This window comes from Mustela erminea, chromosome X (genome assembly GCF_009829155.1).
Source record: "Mustela erminea isolate mMusErm1 chromosome X, mMusErm1.Pri, whole genome shotgun sequence".
Classification (NCBI taxonomy): Eukaryota; Metazoa; Chordata; class Mammalia; order Carnivora; family Mustelidae; genus Mustela; species Mustela erminea.
Window position 1 is genome coordinate 59,360,292 of NC_045635.1, and position 25,199 is coordinate 59,385,490.

Below are 25,199 nucleotides of genomic sequence, written 5' to 3' on the forward strand. Positions count from 1 at the left end.
CACAAGTAGGCAGAGAGGCAGGCGGGGGAGGGGGGAGGCAGGCTCTCTGCTCAGAGAGCCTGCCGTGGGGCTCGATCCCAGGACCCCGAGACCATGACCTGAGCCGAAGGCAGGAGCTTAACCCACCGAGCCACCCAGGCGCCCCAATCAATAAAATCTTTAAAAAAAAAAAGGAGAAATAAGTTACCTAGAGTTAAGTCCACCAGTCCAAAAGAACCAGCCACTGTGAACATTTTGGTGTGTTTCTTTCAAATCTCTGGGGTGTGTGTGTGTGTGTGTGCACGCGTGCACATGTTCACGCACATGTACATGTGCACACCAGGGTATGTAGACACTTTTAAAGTGAAGTTGGTCAGTATGATTTTGTGTCTTACTGTTTTCACTTCACATTATGTTACGGACATTCTACCTCATACGTCTTTGAAAACATGGTTTTTAAATAGCTGCATTATACTTCTACCCCCCAGAGTTTTAGAGAATGCTTTCCTACATCTCCAGCCTGTTTATCAGTTCCTCCTGCCCTCCTGTCACTGAAAAGTCCATTTGCTAAATCCCTCATCTCTTCAGGAGAGGGAAGAGGGAAAGGATCTGTAATTTATTGAATTACAAATTATCTTCATTCTCCCAACAGCCTCGAGAGGCAGACATTATCATCCATGTTTTATAATTGAGGAAACCAAGGCTTAGAGTGATTAAATAGTTTGTTGAAGTTACTCAGCTAGCAAGTGGTGGAGCAAGGACTCAAACCCGGGGTATTTTGTTCCAAAGCCCGTATTGTTTTGTTTTGTTTTGTTTTGTTTTTTACCACACCATTTTGCCTCATAGCATTCTCTGATGAGCTCACAAACTATTAACCCACTACATGCTCTTGTTGGAATTGGAATTCCTTTATGCAGTTTCCTATTAGAGGCCTCTAAACCAAACAAGATTGCACAGGTATGAAGGCCTAGGCCTGCCAACAGTAAGACAAGGCTTGGAGGACACTAGGTTATTGACCAGAAAGACTGTCAGGACATAGAATTATCCCACAGCTTTGATGCTTTTCTGTTTTAGGCTTCTGATATGAGTCAAACATCAGATTCCTCTCTGCTAGAATGAGCAAACATTTGTAGGATTCCCCAAAACCTGCCCATAAAGCTGTGTCAAACTGTTTCTCTTTAAATGGATTGTTCTGCATGACCTTTTTCTGCAGTGAGTGCTCTAAAAGGGAGTTCTGGATTTCTTACTCCCTTTCCTAAACAGAAGCTAAGTTGTCCATTTGTGCCACAGCCTCCTGATTTGTATGACACCAACACGTCCCTCAGTATGTCTCGAGATGCCTCTGTATTTCAAGATGAGAGCAGTATGTCTGTCCTGGATATTCCCGCTGCCTCTCCAGAGAAGCAGGTGACGCAGGTAGGATGTTCTCCTTCTCGTTGCGGCATTGGTAATGTGCTTTGGTGTGGGGAGTGGGAGAGAGATGATGTTGATACGTGACATGCATCATGAATGATTGGGCCCCTTTGGCCCTGGGCATGAAGGCTTAGAAGTGGGTTTTCGAGGTGGGCTGGTGGCAGGTCTCATGACCGGCATGGTCTTCTGTCTGTCCCCATGGGCAGAGTCAGGCACAACAGCTCCTCAGGGAAGGCACAAGTATGAAAAGTGTATGAGGCATCAGAACAACCTCACAGGTGACTAGAAAGACCAATTGCATTCAGAGACAGAGTTCAAAATAATTGGCCCTGCTACCGTACTGTATGGATGCTATAATCTAAGTTAAAATTATTTATAAAATTAAGTTAAATTTTTAAAAATTGGCCTGTTCTAGAGTGCCCGAAGATGCTCCTGATCTGAAGTCAAAAATCCTATCAGCTGCTCTGTCAGGCTTCCACTGGAGAGTACAAAACCCAGGAGAGTTTTTCTATCCCGAAGAGTCCTAACAGAAGCTAAGGAAAGCTTGGGTTAGGAAGGAAGAGTCTCCTTGTGATGATACAGCAAGAGCAGACCAAGGACCTTCCTATTCGGGTTTTTTGTTTCTTGTTGGTTTGTTGTTTTTGTTTTTGCTTTTTTTTTTTTTAACTCTACCAGTGATTTCCAAAGAATGGGAAAAAGCACACATGCCTTGAGCTGTGTAAACAGCCCCCACTAGCTGTGGGGTTGGCTGGGATGTCAGGGAGGAGCATCTGGCCTGGGTAAGAGCCCGTGGTTAACTCCTACAGGCACGTCCCTCAATGATGTGCTGTTTGTGTTCCTTACTCAGATGCACCAGGGCCGAGGTAGGCTGGGCGAGGAAGACTCTGATGTAGATATTGAAGGGTATGATGATGAGGAGGAGGATGGGAAACCTAAGACTCCAGCCCCAGTGAGTATGCTTATAGAAGGCTTATGGTTACGTTACACCCTCGTACGATAGGAGCCCCACTAGCACAGGGCAGGCCAAATCCCAAGCTGATATCAGAGAGTCCGTAGTGAGGCCCAATCAGACTTTAATCCTTGGAAAATTAGCTAAACGAATTCATCCACCACAGTTACTTACCTTCTTGTGAGGCAGCAAGGGGGGTGCTGGTGGTGGCTTCTGGTCTCTTACTTGGTCGATTGATGGGACTTTGTCCTCAACTGGTCCCATTCAGGAAGGCGAGGATGCAGATGGCGATCTTGCTGATGAAGAGGAAGGAGCCGTGCAGCAGCCTCAAGCCAGTGTCCTATATGAAGACTTGCTTATGTCTGAAGGAGAAGATGATGAGGAAGATGCTGGGAGTGACGAAGAAGGAGACAATCCTTTCTCTGGTAGGTCTTGTCCGTGGCTTCTGTTCTACGTAGCTCACCATAGCACCCTAAGGACTGGATAGGAAACTCTGGGCCACGTGTGCTTTTACCAGAAACTGCTCTTTTCTTGAAGTCTCATTAATAGACCCAGAGTCCTGAGTGCTCACAGGATGAGGACCTTCATCAGCCTTTGAGGAGGTAAAGAAATGTAACATAGAAGTTCAAAAGGTGATCGTGGAAGAGGCAATGCCTCAGTAGCATCTTTGACTTGAATATTTGATAAAGAAGAGCAAAGAGGTGTTGTGTTTATAATAGGGAAGTGGTGGGAGGGGATAAGGAAATAAGATCATCCTTTACTCAGCCATAAGAAAGAATGAGATCCTGCCATTTGTGGTGACATGGATGGACCTAGAGGGTATAACGTTGAGGTAACTAAGTCAGTTAGAGAAAGACAAAATACCACATGATTACACTCATACGTGGGATCTAAAAAAACCGTACAAAGCAGAAACAGACCCCTAAGTACAGAGAACAAACTGATGGTTTTCAGAGCACAGTGGGGTAGGGGGGGTGGGCAGATGGGTGTGAAGGGGAGAAGGGAGATCTAGACTTCCAGTGACGGAATGAATAAGCCACGGGAATAAAAAGCACAACATATGGAATGTAGTCCATGATATTGTAATAGTATTGCACGTTGACAGATGGTAGCTACATTTGCAGCAAGCATAGCATGCAGTGCTGTATGTACTGCCAAACCACTGTGTTGTAATCCTGAAACTAATAACATTGTACGTCAACTATCCTTCAGTTTAAAAAAAAAAAAAGATCCTACTTAGTTTATTTTGTCAATTAATGACAATGGCAGGGAAAAGTACAGGAGAAGATTGGGGGAAAAACAAAACTGGACTGAGATGAGAAAAGGAAGTGGTTATTTGGGTTCTGTTTCCAAACTGTGGTCTTGCTAATGTTGGTCCAAGGCTCCCCTCTGAGGTGAAGAGTCCAGGCGGGGTGCCTGTGTAGATGGAGGGCAGGAACTGGTTTGGAAAGACCAAGACAAAGATGGCAATTCTGTCCAGCTTATCTCAGGACCGTCCTCTTTTTACAGCTATCCAGCTGAGTGAAAGCGGAAGCGACTCCGATGTGGGATCCAGTGGGATAAGACCCAAACAGCCCCGCATGCTTCAGGAGAACACAAGGATGGGCATGGAAAATGAAGAAAGCATGATGTCCTATGAGGGAGACGGTGGGGAGGCTTCTCATGGTTTGGAGGACAGCAACATCAGGTAATCAGCAGCAACACACTCCAGGGCTGTGGCCTCAGGGCCCAACTGTGATGGCAGAGGGCCCAGCCTCAGATTACTTTCATCCAACAAACATTTCCACAGCTCCCTCAAGGGCCAGGCATTGTGCTGGGCCCTTGGGGAGACACAGAGGAACAAGCCATATCCTGCCCTCAAGGAGCTCACAGTCTCGTGGAAGAGACCGATAACAAACAAAATCATTGCAAGTACAGTGTGCTGAGTGCAGAATGCCAAGTTGCTGCTGAGGAGGGGGTATCTCCCTCTGCTTGGAGGGGGCAGGGAAAGCATGGAAGATGAGGGAACATGGACCTGACAGTAAGGCCAAATAGGAGTCTGCTAAGTAGAAAAGTGGCAGGAGGTGAGGAGACCCTTAGAGACAGAACAGTAGGTCCAAAGGCACAGAAACCAAAGGATGTTCCAGGGTGAAGGGAGGTTGTGGGGAGTTGTGGCTCCAGAAGCAACAAGGCATTTTATCGTTGAGGACCTTACATGACATGTTAAGACACTTGGAGCTTGGGTAATAGGAATTATCACTTCAAGGAGAAAGAAGTAACGTCGGATTTTTATGTTCAGTAACTCTAGGGTAATGGTAAGGATTTCAAATGGGATCTGTCAGAAGTGGGGGAAAGGAAGGGATATATTTAAGAGCTATTCAGAGGATAGATCAGTTGGATTTGGGAGATACGGACATAAAATGAATGGGAATGTCACTGAGAGAGGGAAGTGGAAAGAGCAGGTATTCGATGAGGTGGGAAAGGAGGGGAAAATGAATTTGTCTTTGGACATGTTAGATTTAAGGTACATCAGATACATCTAACCACATGTGTCCAGCAAGCAATTAGAGTCTTTATGTACTCCTTAAGCAAATATTTATCACAAGTTCAAAAGCAACTAAGGTGCGTTCCCTTCTTTCAAGGAGCTCAGTGTAGTGGGGAGCCTAGAACAGGTTAATAGACGATCATAGTGTGACATGGAGCGTGTTCTGATAGGCAACCGCAGGGTTTTTCTGGGGCTTGGGTAGGAGAGGGATGGGGGAGCTACTTGGAGAAGGAAACTGAACTAACTCAGATGAGCAATTAGTTAGACCAAGAAGGAAGCGAAGGGCACTTTGGAGAGCAAGAACAGCGTTATGAGGCACTAAACAGTTCTAGCGTGTGCAGGCAGCTTGGTGTGGCCGGAGCTTTTCATCCATGATCTGTGTGATAGAGACGATTTACAGAGGTAGGTAAGGACCAAATCATGAAGGGCCTGAAAGTTCAGGGCAGACATTGAATGAGAGGTATGAGCAGATCTACATTTTTGCAAAGAGTGTTCTGTACCTGAAAAGAAATGCACATGGCCAATAAATATATGAAAAAATAATTCCCCTAGGAATTAAAGGAAGGCAGTAAAACAATGAAATGCAGTATTTTTACTACAAGATTAACAAAGATTAAAATGAATGATAATGCCCAGTGTTGGGAAGGTGTGAGAAAAGACATTCTCCAATGACTGCTGGTGATGTGAATTGATAAAATGAGTGGGTAGGAGAAAGGCATAGCAATTTATCGTTATAAACCAAAAACTTAAAAAATCTGCATCCCTCTTGGCCCCCCAAAATTCCATGTCTACAAAATTATTCTGTATCAGTAATGAAATACCTTCATCAAGACGTTTGTACAAGGAGTTTAATCACAGTATTGTTTTTTGATATGGGGAATATTGGAGACTGCTTCAGTGTCCCAGTGAGAAACAGTTATTATCAATCATGTGATGGCCATATAGTGGAGTACCATAAAGCAGTTGAAAGCATGCTATAGATGTGTGTTTATTGACATGGAAGGATGTTCATTATAATCAGTGAAAAAAGCAGAATCCTGAAGTATTCCAATTTTGTAAAGTAAAAAATGTTTAAGTATCTAAATTCAGTGCATAGAAAAAAAAATTAAGGTGATCATATATCAGGAGATTATCTCTGGGTAGTGGAGTTACTGGTGATTTTTTTTTTCTGGTGTGTATTTTATTAAAAAAACAAAACAGTGAACATGCATTGCGTGTATGGTGGGTTTGGGGGGGGTTTGTTTTGTTTTTTGTTTTTTAGCAAAATTAAGAATAAAGAAACAAAAAGAGCACTGTGGCAGAAGTGTGAAGAATGAACTGGAGGAGAGCAGGACTAGAGGCATGGAGATTTATTTCAGCGGTGCAGGCCAGAGATAGCAAAGAACTGAGTGAAGGCAGGCAGAGTAGAGGTGGAAAAAAGGGACAGAGACAAGATATATTGAAGAAGTAGCATCTTTAGTACTGTTGACTAACTGGATCTGTAGACAAGTGAGGCTGTAAGTGGGAGAGGAAACTCTGAGGCTGTCCGAGCATTTACGGCCATGCCAGCTGGCAGTGTGGTATTCAGGGGTTCGGGGAGCTTTTCATTCGGGTTCTTGTGAACGTGATGTTGGCAGGTTGATGTTTTGCACAGGATCATTTTCCTGTCAGGGACCTATAGAACAGTCCAGAACGAGTCATTTTGGTGTCCAGGGAAGATGAGATGGGCTGATCCCGTGATGGCCCCGAGAGCAGGATGGTGCCTGAGCTTGAGAGATGGCCTGTTTCTCTTCTCAGTTATGGGAGCTATGAGGAGCCTGATCCCAAGTCGAACACCCAAGACACAAGCTTCAGCAGCATCGGTGGGTATGAGGTATCAGAGGAGGAAGAAGATGAGGAGGAAGAGCAGCGCTCTGGCCCCAGCGTACTAAGCCAGGTCCACCTGTCAGAGGACGAGGAGGACAGTGAGGATTTCCACTCCATTGCTGGGGACAGTGACTTGGACTCTGATGAATGAGGCTTCCTTTGGGCCTCCCTTTAGCCTTCCCTGTTCTCCAGCCTAGGTGGCTCACATTCCCTAATGTTCATACCTGTATAGAGTCTGATCCTGAAATCACGAGATTGACTAACGCCTTAGCCCTTAAGAAATAGTATATAAATGGTAATAAATCACCTCCTCTGATCTTCCTAGGGCAGTGTCACACTTTGATTGAAGACCAAGCAACCCCTTTTCCCATACCACTAACAAAAGGAGAACAGTCTCTTCTTTCTCCAGTGCCCTCCTTTAGCTCCACTTACAGCTCTTGGTATCCCTTTTTTCCCCAGGAAGGAGAAGAAATGATGAAAGGACTAACAAATTTCACTTGTTGTCTTCTTGGTATATTAGACATTTTCCAAGCATGTTATCATCTCAGTTTTCTAATTTGCAGGCTGGAACAGGTGACAGCCCCCTTGCTGGGACAGAGAATTGGGTTCTGCTCGACTCTGTGCCCCAGTAACCACATAAACCTATTGGACAAACTGCCCATTACTTTATTTATTTGATTATACAATGCCTTGTCCCTAAATGGATTTGGGGCAAATGGCTATCAGTCTTTCGAGCAACCTGTATGTCAGAAATGGTATATTGTCATGTGAATGTGTTCCGTGCCCGTCATCCCCAAGGGACAAGGTAGGAAAATGGTGAGGTCCTTAGTGCAAACACTGTGTGTCGTCTTTTGTTTTGTTTTTTTTTTTTAAGCCTAGGATATGGTTCTGTGCATTGTAGGTGCTCAGGAAATGTTCTACAATCATAACATCCTTGAAAGACTTGTTTTTTGACCATCTGCTCTGTGGTAAGCACTCAATCAGATCCTTGGGGTGCAAAAGTAAATAAGACACACAGCTTTTAACTATAGAGCTTGCCCTCGATTTGGGAGAGGGGAGTAGAATTAAAAACTTGTTTCTTAAATCATTACCATGGTGCTGTGAGCTAAGCGCAATGAAGACACTAAATGTAAAATAGAAGGGAAAACAGAGGAGTGACTGTGTCTGAAAAAGTCAGGGAGGTCTTCCCAGAGGTAATTTATAGGCTGACTGTTGAAGAACGAGTAGGAGCTGCCAGATGGAAAAGTCCAGGCAGAGTGTAACCTGCTGTCTCTACTAGAGATAGCAGGGTGTGTTCCCGATCTGTGTATGTGTGTGCCTGCCTGTCTTGTTCCAGAAAGGGGTGGAGGTGGTTTGTGCTCCAGTCCTTTAATGCTGGAGTGCCTGGAGACAAGACAGAAAAGACTGGCAGGAAACATACCCTTGATGCTAACGGGTGCGAACTGTAATTATAGGAAATGAGTGCATCAGATTTGTGTGTTAGAAATTTTCTATACGTGGAATGAAAAACATTGAAGAATCCTATGTAACAGACAAGTTTAACCCCACTTTTGTAAAGACAAAACCACGTGTGTATATTTATATGTGTGTATATACTTGTATATACAGAGGAAAAGGTCTGAAGGGATATATGCTGAACTGTTCACAGTGATAACCTCTGGGAAATGGGATCGGAGGGGAGGGAGCTCTGCGGTTGTGTGTATATTGGGAATGTATTGTGCTTTTATTTCTATATCGTTTGAAACTTTTTACAAGTATGTACTATTTTTGTAATAAAAAGAATCTTTTTAAAATACCCAGCCATAGTGTGGAGAATGGTTTGGAGGGGAGCAAATCTAGTCAGTCTAGAGCTGAGGGGCGTGAATTGGAGAGATCTTCAGGGGGTAGAATCAATAGGACTTGACCAGCTGGCATTCGAGGGTGGAAAAGGAGGAATGGGATGGAAGGTGCTTTCAGGATTTGGGTTTGGGAGACTGGGCGGGTGCATGGTATGCATTCATTTGTTCAACTTTTATCAAGCAGTCTGCTGGATGCTGATATAAAAGTAAGGTCTAGTTTCTGATTGCAGGGAATTTTAAGGGCTGGAATGAGAGGGAGAGACATGTCAATAAGTTTAATAAAATGTACTGTTTGCAATATATACTTGACAAGGATCTGTGGTGAGAGGAAGGAGTTACCAACTCTGCTTATGGAGTAAGGATGTGCTGGTTTCACAGGGGAGAACTTTGAGATGGATCTTGAAAAGTAGGTAGTTTGCCAGACAGAGGGAAGGGGAGGGAGAAGGGCCTTCTTGACAGAGGGTGTGGAATTACCCAGCCCCTTCAAAGAACGAGTAGTTCTGGATGGGTGGAACAGATGGATCATATGTCAGATGGTGAGGACCGTACTCACGATCGGTGCTCATTTTAGAGAGAACGTGCTGGCCGCACTTCGAAAACGGATGGACTGGGGGAAGAGGGTGGTGCCAGATGAGAGGAGGCAGACTCAAGCTGGCCGAGGCTTGGGCAGTAGGGACGTGATGAGAGGTACACTTTGTGACTGATTGACTGGATGATGGAAGGTGAAAGAGCGGACCCTAGGTTTCTGACCTAGGTGACCAGGTCAGTGGTGATGCTGTTCACAGGCTGCAGTTGGAAGGTAGGAGAAATAGCTTCGTTTGGTTGGAAGCATGGAAATTGAAAGGGCGATAGGTAGAAACTCTAGGATTTGTGTAACCTCGGGAGCAGGTGCGATCGGCCAGAAAACGTGTCATCAAAAGAGCATGGAGGTCAGAATCCCGGTGAAAACCAATATTTGGAGGTGGCCAGAAATAGAAGCAAACCCAGAAAAGTGGTATTTCTCAAACCAAAGGAGTTTTAAGACAAACCACTCCGCCGCCCCCCGCAAAAATACAACATGGTTGCCACGGAGCAGTAGAGTAAAAGGAAGCCTGAGGGAGAGAGCCTTGGGTTTTGTCACCTAGGAGGTCCCTGGTGGCCTTAGCTAGCAGAAGCAGTTGTAGAGGAGTGAAATTGGAAGCCAGCCAGCAACAGGGTCCCAAGGAGCCCATGGAAGATGAGAGTGACCATAGAGACCATAGACTACTCTTGAGAAGCAAGGCTGTGAGGCTTAAAAGGGGGAGATAAGTAACCATGCCTATATGAGCTTAGGGGAGAAAACAAGAGAGAAAGGGGTTGGGGAAAAAAAAACAGGATAACTGTTGGGAAGCCCTGTGTGAGAACAGGTGGGAATGTCAGGAAGCAAAGCCAGCACGCATACCAGCAGGAAAGAAGTCCTTTTCCCTGAGATCCCAAAGGATGGAGGTCCCAGATCAGTGTGTAGATATGGGAAGTAGGAAGCTGGAAGAGTTCCCACTTCATAGCTTCGGTTCCCTCTGGGAAAGAGGGAAGAAGATCCTTGGGAGAAAAATGAAAATGGTCTGGGATCGTGAATAGAAGTGTGGCGCTACTGGGGGAGGTGTCCCCATTGGTAGCAAGGAGGTGAAATCGTGGCACATCCATTCGGTGGAAAAGCGCGCAGCTGTTAAAAATAAAATGAGGAAGAGCAGTGTGTATTCATAGGGAATGGTGTTCTTGAAAAAAAAAAAGAATAGGCAATGATGTTTGATTTCATTTGTTTGGGGGACAAGGAGGATATACATCCATGTTTGCATACTCCCAAAGAAGAGGTGGCAAGGTGCACTTGAAGCTGTTAACACCTCTAGGAGTGAAGTAGAACGGGGGAAGGGAGGGAAGGAGGGCTCATTCTTTTCACCCCAACCCCTCTACTCATGTTGAAGTGTTTCTTTTTGGTTTGGTTTTTTAATGGTCCCTGAATGGGAGCTGGAGCTGACAGGAGCCAAAAAAGGATTGCTGGGTGTTGAACAAGCAAATGAGGTTACAGACGTTAATTTGAAACGGCACCAAATTGGGGTGCCTGGGTGGCTCGGTTGGTTAAGTGTCAGACTCTGGATCTCAGCTCAGGTCTTGATCTCAGGGTCACGACTTCAAGCCCTGCATTGGGCTCCATGCACGCATTGGGCTCCATTTGTATGTATGAGTAAATACATACAAATATACACACATACCTTTAACCAATTTACTTTATTGTGTGATTTTTCTCCAAGGCTGTGTTGACAGCAACACAGCTGTCAGGGTGTAGAACCAAAGGTAAGCAGTTTGGGGTGAAGACCCAAATAGAGGAGAGAAATTGGTGGAATTTCTTTTGGTCACTCTTTGTTGACTGCTCTGTACCAAGACCTTGCTGGGTGGCTGTCATTGGCAGATAGGTATGCATGTGTTACTTTGATAAAGTTAAGATGTTTTGTAAAAATCTGGGAAGGTAAGCAATGAAAGTACCACACAAGATGCTTTGAAAGACTGGCCAGAGAAGCGTGAAGAGAACAGGATGTACTGTTTTCAGGGAAGCCAAAGGAGAATTTCAAAGGATGGAATTGAGGTCAGTGATGTCTAGTACTTGCAGAAAGGTCAGTCATGTCCTTTGGACTTGGCAATCAGTGAGCCTAGTGCAGACCGTTTTCTTGGAGTGGTGGGTACAGAAACCAGATGGTAAGTGCGCTGAAGAATTAAATGTGAGGAACTAGACACAGAGCTTGATTTGATTAAGTAATAGCCATCATTCACTGTGCCAGCCTCTGTGCAGAGAGCCCTTCTTACCTAACCTCACTCAGTCCAGAACCATCTATGAGATAGGTGTTACTATTCTCATTTTACAAATGAGGGAACACATTCAGAGGTACAAAGGGTAGAGGGATTAGTCTTGGACTACAGAAGGACCCCCCCTTTTTTAAGATCTATTTATTTATTTTAGAGAGAAAGTGTGAGTGGGGGATGGGGGGAAGAGGGAGAGGGAGAGAATCTCAAGCAGGCTCCCCACTGAGCGTGGTTCTGGACATGGGGCTTGATCTCACAATCTGGAGATCATGGCCCAAGCTGAAATTAAGAGTCACACGTTTAAGTGACTGAGCCACCCAGGTGCCGCAGAAGGACGCCCTTGACCAGAAGAATGAGTGTTGGATATATCTAAGCAGTAGGAAGGGGGTAAACCATGCCTCTGGGCATTGTAGACTCTAATAAGGAGTTTTGTCTTTATCTGAAAAGTAGTGAGACACTTTTCTATGTCAGAGGAGTGGAGCTGGAGAAGGTTCCCTCAGCTTTGTATTTCTAAAACTTCGATCCCTTATCAGTATAAAAATAGCTAATTTCTTTCCTATTCGTAGTTTAAGTTTCTTTCCCAATTCCAGGGTCTTAGGTATCACAGGACAGTATTTGCCTAAATACAATAATCTGACTTGATTCCCCCTGACTTTGAAGAGAGACAACTGGTGTGCTTATTAAAAACCCTGTTTCCCAGGCCCCAATCCAGCCCTCTTGAGTCAGAATGTCTAGGGAAGAGGACTGGTGTTCTGTGTATTTTACAGAGAGCCCAGGTAATTCTTAATCTGAGAGGTTTGGGAAACTGATCCAGCGACATTCCCAAATTACTGCTAGCCTCTACATCAGCTGTTGTTTTTATTTAGTATTTTTTAAGGATTTTATTTATTTACTTGACAGAGAGAGAGAGAGAGAGAAATCACAAGTAAGCAATGAGGCAGGCAGAGAGAGAGCAGGAAGCAGGCTCCCTGCCAAGCAGAGACCCCCCCTGTGCAGGGCTCAATCCCAGGACCCTGAGATCATGACCTGAGCCGAAGGCAGAGGCTTAACCCAGTGAGCCACCAAGGCGCCCTTTTATTTTTTTTAAAGATTTTATTTATTTATTTGAGAGAAAAAGATCACAAGCAGGCGGAGAGGCAGGCGGAGAAGGAGAAGCAGGCTCCCTGCCGAGCAGAGAGCCTGACATGGGGCTTGATCCCAGGACCCTTAACCTCACTGAGCCACCCAGGTGCCCCGAGGCGCCCTTTTATTTAATATTTTTTAAAGATTTTATTTGAGGGGCGCCTGGGTGGCTCAGTGGTTTGGGCTGCTGCCTTCGGCTCGGGTCATGATCTCAGGGTCCTGGGATCGAGCCCCGCATCGGGCTCCCTGCTCCACAGGAAGCCTGCTTCCCTCTCTCTCTCTCTCTCTCTCTCTCTCTCTGCCTGCCTCTCTGCCTACTTGTGATCTCTGTCTGTCAAACAAATAAATAAAATCTTAAAAAAAAAAAAAAAGATTTTATTTGAGAGGGAGAGAGTGGGCACACAAGCCGGAGGTGGGGGTGAGGCAAAAGGAGAGAGACAGGTAGACTCCACACTGAGCGTGGCGCCCAACGCTGGACCCGGAGATCATGACCTTAGCCAAAATCAAGAGTCCTTCAACCGAATGAGCCACCCAGGTACCCTCAGCTCTTCTTAAACTAATATATATCCAAGTGGCACTGGAGTCACTTATTACAAATTCAAATTCCTGGGCTTGGAATGTGCATTTTTAATATGCCTACCTTAATGTAATAATAGTAACAATATCAATAAGGTTTTTTTGGTAACTATAAATGCTTTCGAGGAAATACACAATCACAGGTTTTTTTAAATTATCGGGTAAATATGGGGCGCCTGGGTGGCTCAGTGGATTAAGCCGCTGCCTTCGGCTCAGGTCATGATCTCGGTGTCCTGGGATCGAGCCCCGCATCGGGCTCTTTGCTCAGCGGGAGCCTGCTTCTCTCTCTCTCTCTGCCTGACTCTCTGCCTACTTGTGATTTCTCTCTCTGTCAAATAAATAAATAAAATCTTTAAAAAAAAAAATTATCGGGTAAATAATGCAAATTTATCTTTTGCTTTTTGGCTCATAAAAATAGTCAAAGGTTCTAAAAATAAGAAGTTACCTTTATTTTTTTAAGATTTTGTTTATTTATTTGAGAGAGAGAGAGAGAGAACACAAGAGGGGAGAGGGAGAGGGAGAGAAGCAGGCTTCCTGCTAGGGAGCCTGATGCAGGACTTGATCCCGGGACCCTGAGATCATAACCTGAGCCGAAGACAGACGCTTAACCAAATGAGCCACCCAGGCACCCCTAAGTTACCTTTAATATTTTGTATCTCACCCATTATTTACAAATGTTATGCAGAAACTGTGATAGTTTATATATAAATTATAAATTCTACAAGTTGGCTTAAATAGATGTAAGAGTTTCAAAATCATTTCTCTTGAATTTTCCTTACATAGGTTTGGATTTACTACATTTTGGGGACTTGGAATCCAGTGTTTCCAATCAACTCCATATTACAGCTTTTCAAATTTTTAAAAGATCCATTCACCCTGATTTACAATAAAATAAAAATGTATGCTTATATCCTATATTTGTGACTCTCTCACTTCTATAGTACAAAAAAGACCTATCAACCAAAAATTGGGGTTTTTCCTATCTATAATATATGTAAGAGATGCTCAAGTAACAGAAGAAGCAGAATTAAATTGCATTTTAGTAGGCAGTAAGGAATAAAAAAAGAAAGTTGGGGTGCCTGGGTGGCTCAGTGGGTTGAGCCTCTGCCTTTGGCTCAGGTCATGATCTCAGGGTCCTGGGATCGAGCCCTGCATCGGGCTCTCTGCTCAGCAGGGAGTCTGCTTCCCTCTCTCTCTGCCTGCCTCTCTGCCTACTTGTGATCTCTGTCAAAAAAAAAAAAAAAGATGTAGGGGCGCCTGGGTGGCTCAGTGGGTTAAAGCCTCTGCCTTCGGCTTGGGTCATGATCCCAGGTCCTGGGATCGAGCCCCGCATCAGGCTCTCTGCTCAACAGGGAGCCTGCTTCCTCCCTCTCTGCCTGCCTCTCTGCCTATTTGTGATCTCCGTCTGTCAAATAAATAAATAAATAAAATCTTTTTAAAAAATGTAGTATCAATGATCACAAAACTGTTCACTCTTCCTTTGTTTTCTTCTTTATGAAATCAGGAGTATTTTAAGAGGAAGAAATAGCTATATTGGAAAACTGGAAGCAAATGTCTGAAGTAGAGAAATAGTTAAATAATTAGGCAGGAAAAAGGATTTGCAAATGAGAAATAGTTGCTTCAGTTTTCCCAGCTGTGTCAGAAGAAAGTACATCAGTAGTAGTAAGTATATTAAACGCTGTGTTTTTTTATGATTTATTTATTTATTTGAGAGAGAGAACAAGTGTGTGCTTACACTAGCATGAGGGGTAGGGGCAGAGGGATAGGGAGAGAAAGAACCTGTTATTTTTGGAGGGGGGTGGAAATCTTAAGCAGGCTCCACTCCCAGGGCAGAGCTAGACACGGGGCTCGATCTCACAACCCTGAGGTCATGACCTGAGGTGAAATCAACATTCGGATGCTTAATGACCTAGCCACTCAGGCATCCCTGGGAGAAGGATTATTATTTTTTTGTTATTATTAACATACAGTTATATTATTTGTTTCAGTGGTACAGGTCTGGGATTCATCCGTCTTCCACAATACACAGTGCTTGCCACAGCACATACCCTCCCCAGTGTCCATCACCCAGCCACCCCATTCCCCCACCCCACTCCACTCCAGCAACCCTCAGTTTGTTTCCTGAGATTAATAGTCTCATATGGGGGCGCCTGGGTGGCTCAGTCGGTTAATCTTCTGCCTTTGGCTCAGGTCATGATCCCAGGATCCTGGGATCGAGCCCCACATCGGGCTTCCTGGTCATCAGGAATCCTGTTCTCCCCCTCCCACTCACTTTGCTTGTGTTCCCTCTCTTGCTGTGTCTCTCTCTGTCAAGTAAATAAATGAAAAATATTTAAAAAAAAAAAGAAGAAGAAGAAGAAGAAGAGGGACGCCTGGGTGGCTCAGTTGGTTAAGCTGCTGCCTTCGGCTCAGGTCATGATCCCAGGGTCCTGGGATTGAGTCCCACATCTGGCTCCTTGCTCAGTGGGGAGCCTGCTTCTCTCTCTGCCTCTGTCTGCCGCTCTGCCTGCTTGTGTTCTCCCCCTCGCTCGCTCTCTCTCTCTCTGACAAATAAATAAATAAACAAATAAATAATAAAATATTTAAAAAAGAAGAAGAAGAAGAAAGAGTCTCGGGGCACCTGGGTGGTTCAGTCAGTCAGGCGTCTGCCTTTGGCTCGGGTCATGATCCCAGGGTCCTGGGATCCCTGCATCAGGCTCCCTGCTCAGTGGGGAACCTGCTTCTCCCTCTGCCATTCCCCCCAGCCTGCACTCTCTAGCACACGCACCCTCTCTCTCTGTCAAATGAATAAATAAAATCTTTTAAAAAAAAAAAGTCTCTTATGGTTTGTCCCCTTCTCTGGTTGTTCTAGTTTCATTTTTTGGGAGGAGGATTATTTTTAAAGCCTCCCAAGTAGTAGCGAGGACTGTCCACCTCTTCCCCAATCCCTGATTTAGACAATTAGATGAAATTTCTCCAATTTTGCAAAAATTCTTAGGCCTCAGTACTTAAATTCAAATACAACTGATTCCTTATCAATAAGAAATTTTCAGCTTTTGGGGCACCTGGGTGTCTCGGTGGGTTAAGCCACTGCCTTTGGCTCAGGTCATGATCTCAGGGTCCTGGGATTGAGCCCCGCATCGGGCTCTCTGCTCAGCGGGGAACCAGCTTCCCTCTCTCTGCCTGCCTCTCTGTCTACTTGTGATCTCTCTGTCTGTCAAATAAATAAAATCTTTAAAAAAGAATAAAAGAAAATTTCAGCTTTTATCTTTGTTCTGCTTTATCAAGCAGCTTTTAGTCCGTCAAACAGTGGTTAAAATAGTCTTTTCTTGAGATTTGTACTTATTGACAGAGAGAGAGCACAAGAGGGTGTGGCCCTAGAGGGAGAGGGAGAAGTAGGCTCCCCGCTAGGCAGGGATCCTGACACGGGGCTCGATCCCAGGACCCTGAGATCATGACCTGAGCCAAACGCAGACACTTAAGTGACTGAGCCACCCAGGCACCCCTGAAATAATGAATCTTAACTTGCTCAGGGAGGTGGGGTATGGACAATTTTGAAAATATAAAAGGGCACCTGGGTGGTTCAGTTGGTTAAGCATCTGACTGGTGATTTCAGCTCAGGTCATGATCTTAGGGTCGTGGGATCAAGCCCCATGTCGGGCTCCATGCTGGGCAGAGCCTGCCTGGGATACTTTCCCTCTCACACTGCCCTTCACCCCCTTTCTCTCTCAAGAAAAAAAAAATGTGGTAAGCACTGAACTCCTCCTCCAGAAAAAAATGTAAATATATACATAAGGTTCTGTATATAAGATGTTTCTTGGGGGCACCTGGGTGGCTCAGTGGGTTAAGCCGCTGCCTTCGGCTCAGGTCATGATCTCAGGGTCCTGGGATCGAGTCCCACATCGGGCTCTCTGCTCAGCGGGGAGCCTGCTTCCCTCTCTCTCTCTCTCTCTGCCTGCCTCTCTGCCTACTTGTGATCTCTCTCTGTCAAATAAATAGATAAAATTAAAAAAAAAAAGATGTTTCTTGGACTCCTGGTTAAGAAGTTAATTTGAAGGGGGTGTGGCCTGAGGTATAAGGAAATGTTCTCTCCAAAGGTATCTAAATCTCAAACAATAGAGCATAATTTAAATACTCCTAAATCCTAAGAAAGAATCCTAAGCAAGTTACAGGCCAGATTTCGGTGTTACAAGAGGAAGGAAAGTTGGGACAACATATTTTCATTCTCTTGAGGTAAGTTTACAAGTCATTCCACTTTCTCTAACCTTCTACATGCCAGCTCTGACTCTGCATTCCAAGAGAGTCTGTCTGTGGACAAGGAAAAAAGAGCATTCCAACCAGAACCCTCATTTCAGATGCAAATGTCTTGGAGACAATGTAATGGTGGTTTGAAATACAGGCTTAAATGTCACACTTAAGGCTTCCATGACTTCCTAGCTGTGTGACCTGGAGCAGTTAGCAAAAGGTCCGTTTTCTCAGCTGTCTGACAGGGCTGTGGAGAAAATGACAGGAGCTGATACATATAAATTACTCAGCACAGTGCCTGCCACATCTTCCACAGTCAACATTAGCTGTGGTTTATTATATATTCTGAGAAAATGAGTTCAAACATTGAGAATTACATTTCTTATCAGTGTAAGGAATTCAAACTCCTTAAAGTGAGATCTTAAATTCCAAACACCATGTACTCTTAGGGTTTTCCAGACTAAGTAGGAGTCCTCAAGAAAGGATGGTTTGTCAGAATTACCCAAGAGGATTTTTCCAAACGCTCATTCTCCCGTGAATCTTCTTCCCCACATTCAGATCTGCTTGCATCAATCACCCTGAGCTGTTTTATGCCCTTACCTGAAAATCAGTGCCTTGGTGAGCCACTGTTACCGGGGAAAATGTGAAAAGGTAGGGGGAAGCTGAAAACCTTTAGAACCACATACCGACTTCATCTCCCATTATGGCAGGGCCAGAAAATTGAACTGTTCCATTTACTTGACTCCTCTTTATTGAAAATTAACTCTTGAGGCACCTGGGTGGCTCAGCCGATTAAGCGTCTGCCTTCGGTTCAGGTCATGATCTCAGAGTCCTGGGATCAAGCCTCACATCGGGCTCCTTGCTCAGTGAGGAGCCTGCTTCTCCCTCTACCTACTGCTCCCCCTGCTTGTGCTCTCTCTCTCTCAAATAAATAAATCTTAAAGAAAATGAACACTTTATGACATAATCAAATTTAAAACACAAATATTTGAGGGCTCTAGACATTTCCAAGTACTATAATACACCCAAACTATTGTAGATGTGGAAAAGGCACAAGATTTTCTTCACCACTAAATTTTATTTATTTCTTCATTTCTTTTAAAATTTTTATGTTTAGTAGGCTCTATGCCCAACATGGGGCTTGAACTCACAACTCTGAGATCGAGTGGGACACCACCGACTGAGCCAGCCAGGTGCCCTTTTATTTATTTACTTAATTTTTATTTTCAGTGGGTTCACCACTAACTTTGTAATTTCAATTTCATTTTAGCTCTTCTCCAAGTTTCTTGATGTGTTTCCAGTATCCAAGGTTAGAATAAAATTGGGGGTTTTAAAATGTTTGTTTCTTGTTTCCTCTTCTTACAATTCCTTTTATTTTTTTTAACTTTAAAATCAAATTGTAAGTTACTGGATTTAACTCTCAGCTCACCAGTTGAGTATGGCTTCTTCTAAATTTGAGCAATAAATATCAGACTGGACAGAATGTATTTGCCAGAAAATGTAATATAATTCTTAAAAAGGTAAGATGAGGGGGCGCCTGGGTGGCTGGGTTGGTTGGGCATCTGCCTTTGGCAGATCATGATCTCAGGGTCCTGGGACCAAGGCCTACATCAGGCTCCTTGCTCCAAGGGGAGCCTGCTTCTCCCTCTACCTCTCCCCCTGCTTGTGCGTGTGCTCTCTCTCTCTAATAAGTAAATGAAATCTTAAAAAAAAAAATACAAGGTGAGGAGATTCTCTTATAATTAAACCAGAAGTTGTTCCCTTTAACTGAATCCTAGCATGATCACTTTTTTAAAAAATTTATTTGAGAGAGAGAGAGAGAACTCGCACATGTGCAAGCAGGGGAGGGGCAGAGGGAGAGGGAGAAAGATAAATCTCAAGCAGACTCCCAGCTGAGTGCAGAGCCTGATGTGGGGCTCCATCTCAGGACCCTGAGATAACGACCTGAACTGAAATCAAGAGTCGGGTGCTTAACCAACTGAGCCTCCCAGGCGCCCCACGTGATAACTTTTCAAATGGTTATTTAGAAGTAAGTTATTACATAGTCATACATCCACTTGATTATTACCTACTTTATATCCCAGTTTAGTCCATTGACTTTTAGTTCAAGAGCTCTCTTCATCTCATAACATAAAATGCAGGTTTTTCCACGCAAACCTCTAATTATTAACATTCAAGCTGTGTTGGTTGGAGTCATGTGACAAGGACTGCCTGGAGCTTTCCCTTGATGTCAAGTCTTAGAGCCTCAAGACTGAGACGATAGGGACGCCTGGGTGGCTCAGTTGGTTAAGCGGCTGCCTTCGGCTCAGGTCATGATCCCAGTGTCCTGGGATCGAGTCCCACATCGGGCTCCTTGCTTGGCAGGGAGCCTGCTTCTCCCTCTGCCTCTGCCTGCCACTCTGTCTGCTTGTGCTTGCTCTCGCTTCTCTATGACAAATAAATAAAATAAAAAATCTTAAAAAAAAAAAAAAGACTGAGACGATAGTCTCTAAATATATTGGCAAAAGAGGCTAGGCTGCCCTGTCCCCTCCCCCCAGTACTCATTACGAAATAACTGAATTTTCATGACCTCTGCTGTCTTCCAACATATGCTATGCTTATGCATTTTTCCGGGAATCCATTTCCCTACCCAGTCTGTGATATCCTGCTTTGGAGCCTGAAGGCAGTTCAGAGAGGCCCACATGCATGATTTACAAAATAACTAGACAAGATGACTTCTGACATTTTTTCAAATTAAGATAATACATCACAGTGCCTAAGAACATGGCTTTGAAGTCAAACTCCTGTGCTCAAACTCTGGCTTTTAAGGCAAGTCCCCCGACACTGCCCCACCTTGGGCCTTAGTTTCCTCTTCTGTAAATGTCAGATCATCATAAAGATGAAATGAAATAACGTCTGTTGAATTGCTTAGAATGATGTCTGGCACATAGTAAGCCCTCCATATGTGTTAACTGTTATTTTACTACTCAACTATTTAACGATTTCAATAACAATAATGCGTAGGAGAAGGGAGAGGGACCTTCCTTCATTCTGACTCCATAGCTGATGGATTCCTAAATCACAGCCTACTGGTGGTGAAGTTCAAGTAGAAAAGCAAGGCATGCTGGTAAAACAGTGAGTGCCAAACTGCTGAGAGAGAGTAGGTTTACTCAGCGACAACCAGTTCATCATCTAGTTAGTTGACTATCGGTAGCGCATATCCCAGCCCATGACCTTAGTCTCACCAACCTGATGCTATGTCCAAACCTGAAAGCAATACATGAACAGTTACTAAATTATTAATCAGCTGCAAGAAATTTAACAGATAGATGAGGACTCATTTCTGCTCAAGGACATTGTCCACTAAATGACAAATTGAGATGAGAAGACATTGCAATTGGAATGTTGCTCAGTAGGGAGAAAATCAGAACCAGGACAGTAAGTTGCATTTTACTTCTAACTTTTCACTATAGAAAATTTTAAACGTATTTAAAAATAGAAAAGTATGATGAACCCTAATGAAGCCCACATCTGGCTTTAACAATTATCAACATTTTTTTAGCCTTTATTTATCTACGCCCCTCCCCTTTTGGGAGGGCTGCTGTAGTGTTTTTTTGAAAATCCCAGACATCATATTTGCCAATAAGGTATTCAGTATGTACCTCTTAAGGACAGAAACTTTAAAAATTAATAACAATAATCCCTGATACTATTATCAATCTGTGTTCAAATTTCCCACACTATCTCAAAAAATGTTTATATTTGGCTTGTTGAAATCAGGAACAAAACTGCATTTGGTTCCTCTGTCCTTTTTATTTTTTTTTTAAGATTTTATTTATTTATTTGACAGAGAGAGATCACAAGTAGACAGAGAGGCAGGCGGATAAAGCAGGGGAAGCAGGCTCCCTGCTGAGCAGAGAGCCCGATGTGGGGCTCCATCCTAGGACCCTGAGATCATGACCTGAGCCGAAGGCAGCAGCTTAACCCACTGAGCCACCCAGGCACCCCCCCTCTGTCCTTTTTAAAAGTTTTTTTATTTAATCACCTGGTGCTCATCATGACAAATGTGCTCCGTATGCCTGCCACCTTCTTCCCCTCTGGTAACCATCAGTTTGTTCTCTATAGCTAAGTATCTTTTTTTTTGCTTTCTATCTCTCTTTTTCCCATCTGATCATTTGTTCTGTTTTATTTTTTTTAAGATTTTATTTATTTATTTGACAGAGATCACAAGTAGGCAGAGAGGCAGGCAGAGGGGTGGGGGGGCAGACTCCCCGCTGAGCAGAGAACCCGATGCGGGGGCCGATCCCAGGACCCTGGGATCATGACCTGAGCTGAAGGCAGAGGCTTTAACGCACTGAGCCACCCAGGTGCCCTGTTCTGTTTTAAATTCCACATATGAAGGAAATCATATGATAATTGTCTTTCTCTGATGGACTTATTTACTTAGCATAATACTCTCTAGCTCGATCCATGTTGTTGTAAAGGTCAAGATTTCATTCTGTTTTATGGCTGAATAATATTCAGTCTTTGGGTAAATACCCAATAGTGTGATGACTGGGTTGTAGGGTAGCTTTATTTTTAACTTTTTGAGGGCACTCCATACTGTTTTCCAGAGTGGCTGTACTGGTTTGCATTCCCACCAACAGCACAAGAGGGTTCCCCTTTCTCTGCATCCTCACCAACACCTGTTGTTTCTTGTGGTTTTCATTTTAACGATTATACAGGGGTAAGGTGATACCTCAATGTAGTTTTGGTTTGCATTTCCCTGATGGTGATGTGCAGGTTTTCATGTGTCTGTTGGCCATGTGGATGTCTTTGGAGAAATGTTTCATGTCTTCTGCCCAGTTTTTAATTGGATTATTTGGTTTGGGGGTAGCTAGTTTTATAAGTTCTTTATATATTTTGGATACTAACCCTTTATCAGATATGTCATTTGCAAGTATCTTCTCTGATTCCATAGGTTGCAGTTGTGTTTTGTTGATGACTTCCTTCACTGTGTGGAAGCTTTTTATTTTGATGGAGTCCCAATAGTTTATTTTTGCTTTTATTTCCCTTGCCTCAAGAGACCTATCTAGAAAAAAAAAAAGTTGCTATAGCCAATGTCAGAGAAATACTGCCTGTACTGTCCTAGGATTTTTATGGTTTCAGGTCCCACATTTAGGTCTTTCATCCATTTTGAATTTTTTTCTGTGCCTTGTGTAAGAACATTGTCCAGTTTCGTTCTTTGGCATGTAGCTGTCCAGTTTTCCCAACACCATTTGTTGAAAAGACTTCTCTTTAAAAAGATTTATTCATATTAGAGAATGCACATGTGAGCAGTGGGGAGGGGCAGAGGAAGAGGGAGAGGACACCAAGCACACTCCAAGCTGAGCACAGAGCCCAACATAGGGGCCTGAAGTCACCACCCCAATGATGTGGTGTTTCACACTGATTGATCTGCGAATATTGAGCCACCCTTGCAACCCAGGAATAAATCCCACTTGATCGTGGTGAATGCTTTTTAATTAATGTATCATTGGATCCAGTTTGCCAGTATTTTGTTCAGAATGTTTATATCCATGTTCATCAAGGATATTGGCCTGTTCTATTTTTTAGTAGTATCTTTATCTGGATTTGATTTCAGGGAAATGCTGGCCTCATAGAGTGAATTTGGAAGGTTTCTTTCCTCTTCTGCCTTTTGGAATAGTTTACATGTTCAGTAGAATTCGCCTGTGAAGCGTTCTCGTCCTGAACTTTGTTTTTTGATTACTGATTCAATTTATTTCCTTGTAATTGGTCTCTTGAAATTTTCTATTTATTCCTGTTTTGGTTTTGGTAGGTTATATGTTTCGAAGGAATTTATCCATTTCATCCAGGTTGTCGAATTTGTTGGCGTATGGTTTTTCATACTATTTTCTTTTAATTGTTTATATTTCTGTGGTGGTTATTTTTCTCTCATTTGTGATTTTATTTGGGTCATTTCTCTTTTTTTCTTGATATGGCTGGCTGGAGGTTTATCAATTTTGTTCTTTTCAAAGAACCAGCCCCTGGCTCACTGTTGTGTTCTATTGTTTTTTTAGTTTCTATGTAATTTATTTCTGCTCTAGTCTTTATTATTTCCTTCCTTCTGCTGTTTTGGAGTTTTGCTTGTTGTTCTTTTTCTAACTCCTCTCAGTGTAAGTTTAGGTGGTTTATTTGAGATCTCTCTTGCTTCTTGAGGTGGGCCCCTTTGCTATAAACTTCTTTCTTAGAACCGCTTTTGCCACATCCCAGAGGTTTTGGACCATTGTGTTCCCGTTTCATTTAATATCTGCTCATTTCCATGTACTTTTTTTTTTTACATTTTATTTATTTATTTGAGAGTAAGAGAGAGAGCACGAGCAGGGTGAAGGGGAAATGGAGAAGCAGACTCTGTGCTGAGCAGAGAGCTGGGTGTGGGACTTGATCCTGGGACTCCAAGATCATGACCTGAGCCGAAAGCAGACACTTAACTGACTGAGCCACCCATGTGCCCTTCCATGTACTTTTTAAATTTCTTCTTTTTATCTCCTGGTTGACCCATTCATTGTTTAGTGGCATGTTGTTTAACCTCCATGTATTTGTGGTCTTTCTAGATTTTTTCTTGTGGTTTGAGACTTCAGGTTTCACAGCATTATGGTCAGAAAAGATATATAGTATGACTTGTAACTTTCTGTTATTTGTTTAGGCTTGTTTTGTGGCCTACTAATGTGATCTGTTTTGAAGAACATTCCATGTGCACTTGAGAAGAATGCGTATCTTGCTGTTTTAGGGTGGAATGTTCTGAATATATCTGTTAAATCAGTCTTTCCCAGGGTGTCATTCAGACGTTGTTTCCAGGCCACCTGGGTGGTACAGTTGGTTAAGCGTCTGCCTTCAGCTCACGTCATGATCCCAGGGTCCTGGGATCGAGGCCCTCATTGGGCTCCCTGCTCAGTGGGGAGTCTGCTTCTCCCTCTCACTCTTTCTCTCTGCTCTCCCTCTCTCTCTCTCTCATATAAATAAATCTTAAAAAGAAGAAAGAAAGACATTGTTTCCTTGTTGATTCTCTGTTTGGATGATCTACCCATCAATGTAAGTAGGGTGTTCAAGTCCCCTATTATTGTATTATTATCGATTAATTCCTTTATGTTTGTTATTTATGTTTTATGTATTTGGGTGCTTCTGTGTTGGATGCATAAATATTTACAGTCTTGGGGTGCCTGGGTGGCTCAGGTGGTTAAGTGACTGCCTTCGGCTCAGGTCACGATCCTGGAGTCCCCGCATTGGGCTCCTTGCTCAGCAGGGAGTCTGCTTCTCCCTCTGACCTCCTTCCCTCTCATGCTCTGCCTCTCTCTCATTCTCTCTCTCTCTCTCAAGTAAAAAAATAAAACCTTTAAGATAAATGAAACACCAGAATTTAAGCCCTCCTGGTTGCCAGAGGTCATGAAGTTTGACCCCTCTCACTTTTCGAGCCAGTTGCTATGGGGATTCATTTTCCCCTGCACTCCCCTGTTTGCTAGTCTGTCTGTTGCCCTTCCCTGTGACCCCGGTCCTTTCCACTGCAATGGCTACACTCTATTTCTTTCCCAAGCTGGGTCTCTGCATTTCCTACTTTCTTCAATGTGGCCTGTTCTCTACCTTTAGTTGTGAAGTTTGTTCTGCCAGCCTTCAGGTCAGTTTCTGAGGTATTTAGGATGCTATGATAGTTATTTACTTGTATTCCTGGGTCAACGCAAGCCTAGCGTCCTCCCACTCTGCTGCAGTCTTCCTGTCCTTGGTCCTGGAATGATAGTTTAAGGTTGTGGAGAGAGTTCTACAGCCAGATGTGCCATGACTCTCAAAGGGACAGAAATGGTTTATTTGTGACTGGTGAACTTCACCATGGGGTGCAAGGAGAAAGCTTCCCTCGTCCTCCCCTCCCCATCTTTGGTATTCAGAGTATGAGATAAGAAGTAGT

The 25,199-nt window shown here is 43.7% G+C and overlaps 1 protein-coding gene across 10 annotated transcripts in view; it reads left to right on the forward strand.

Moving 5' to 3' along the window:
- TAF1 (TATA-box binding protein associated factor 1) overlaps window positions 1–13,971 on the forward strand; it is a 76,222-nt gene extending 62,251 nt beyond the window's left edge. For 3 of the 10 annotated variants that reach the window (XM_032329833.1, XM_032329835.1, XM_032329832.1), the window contains exons 36-40: window positions 1,270–1,395; window positions 2,240–2,341; window positions 2,610–2,766; window positions 3,851–4,028; window positions 6,642–9,889. In XM_032329833.1, coding sequence (XP_032185724.1) covers window positions 1,270–1,395; window positions 2,240–2,341; window positions 2,610–2,766; window positions 3,851–4,028; window positions 6,642–6,861 — 783 coding nt within the window. In that variant the 3' untranslated portion in view covers window positions 6,862–9,889. Of the gene's footprint in view, window positions 1–1,269; window positions 1,396–1,807; window positions 1,934–2,239; window positions 2,342–2,598; window positions 2,767–3,850; window positions 4,029–6,641; window positions 9,890–13,843 lie in introns of those variants that run through there. The other 7 variants (XM_032329836.1, XM_032329837.1, XM_032329839.1 and 4 more) reach the window with 5 other exon arrangements.
- The last annotated feature ends 11,228 nt before the right edge of the window (window positions 13,972–25,199 follow it).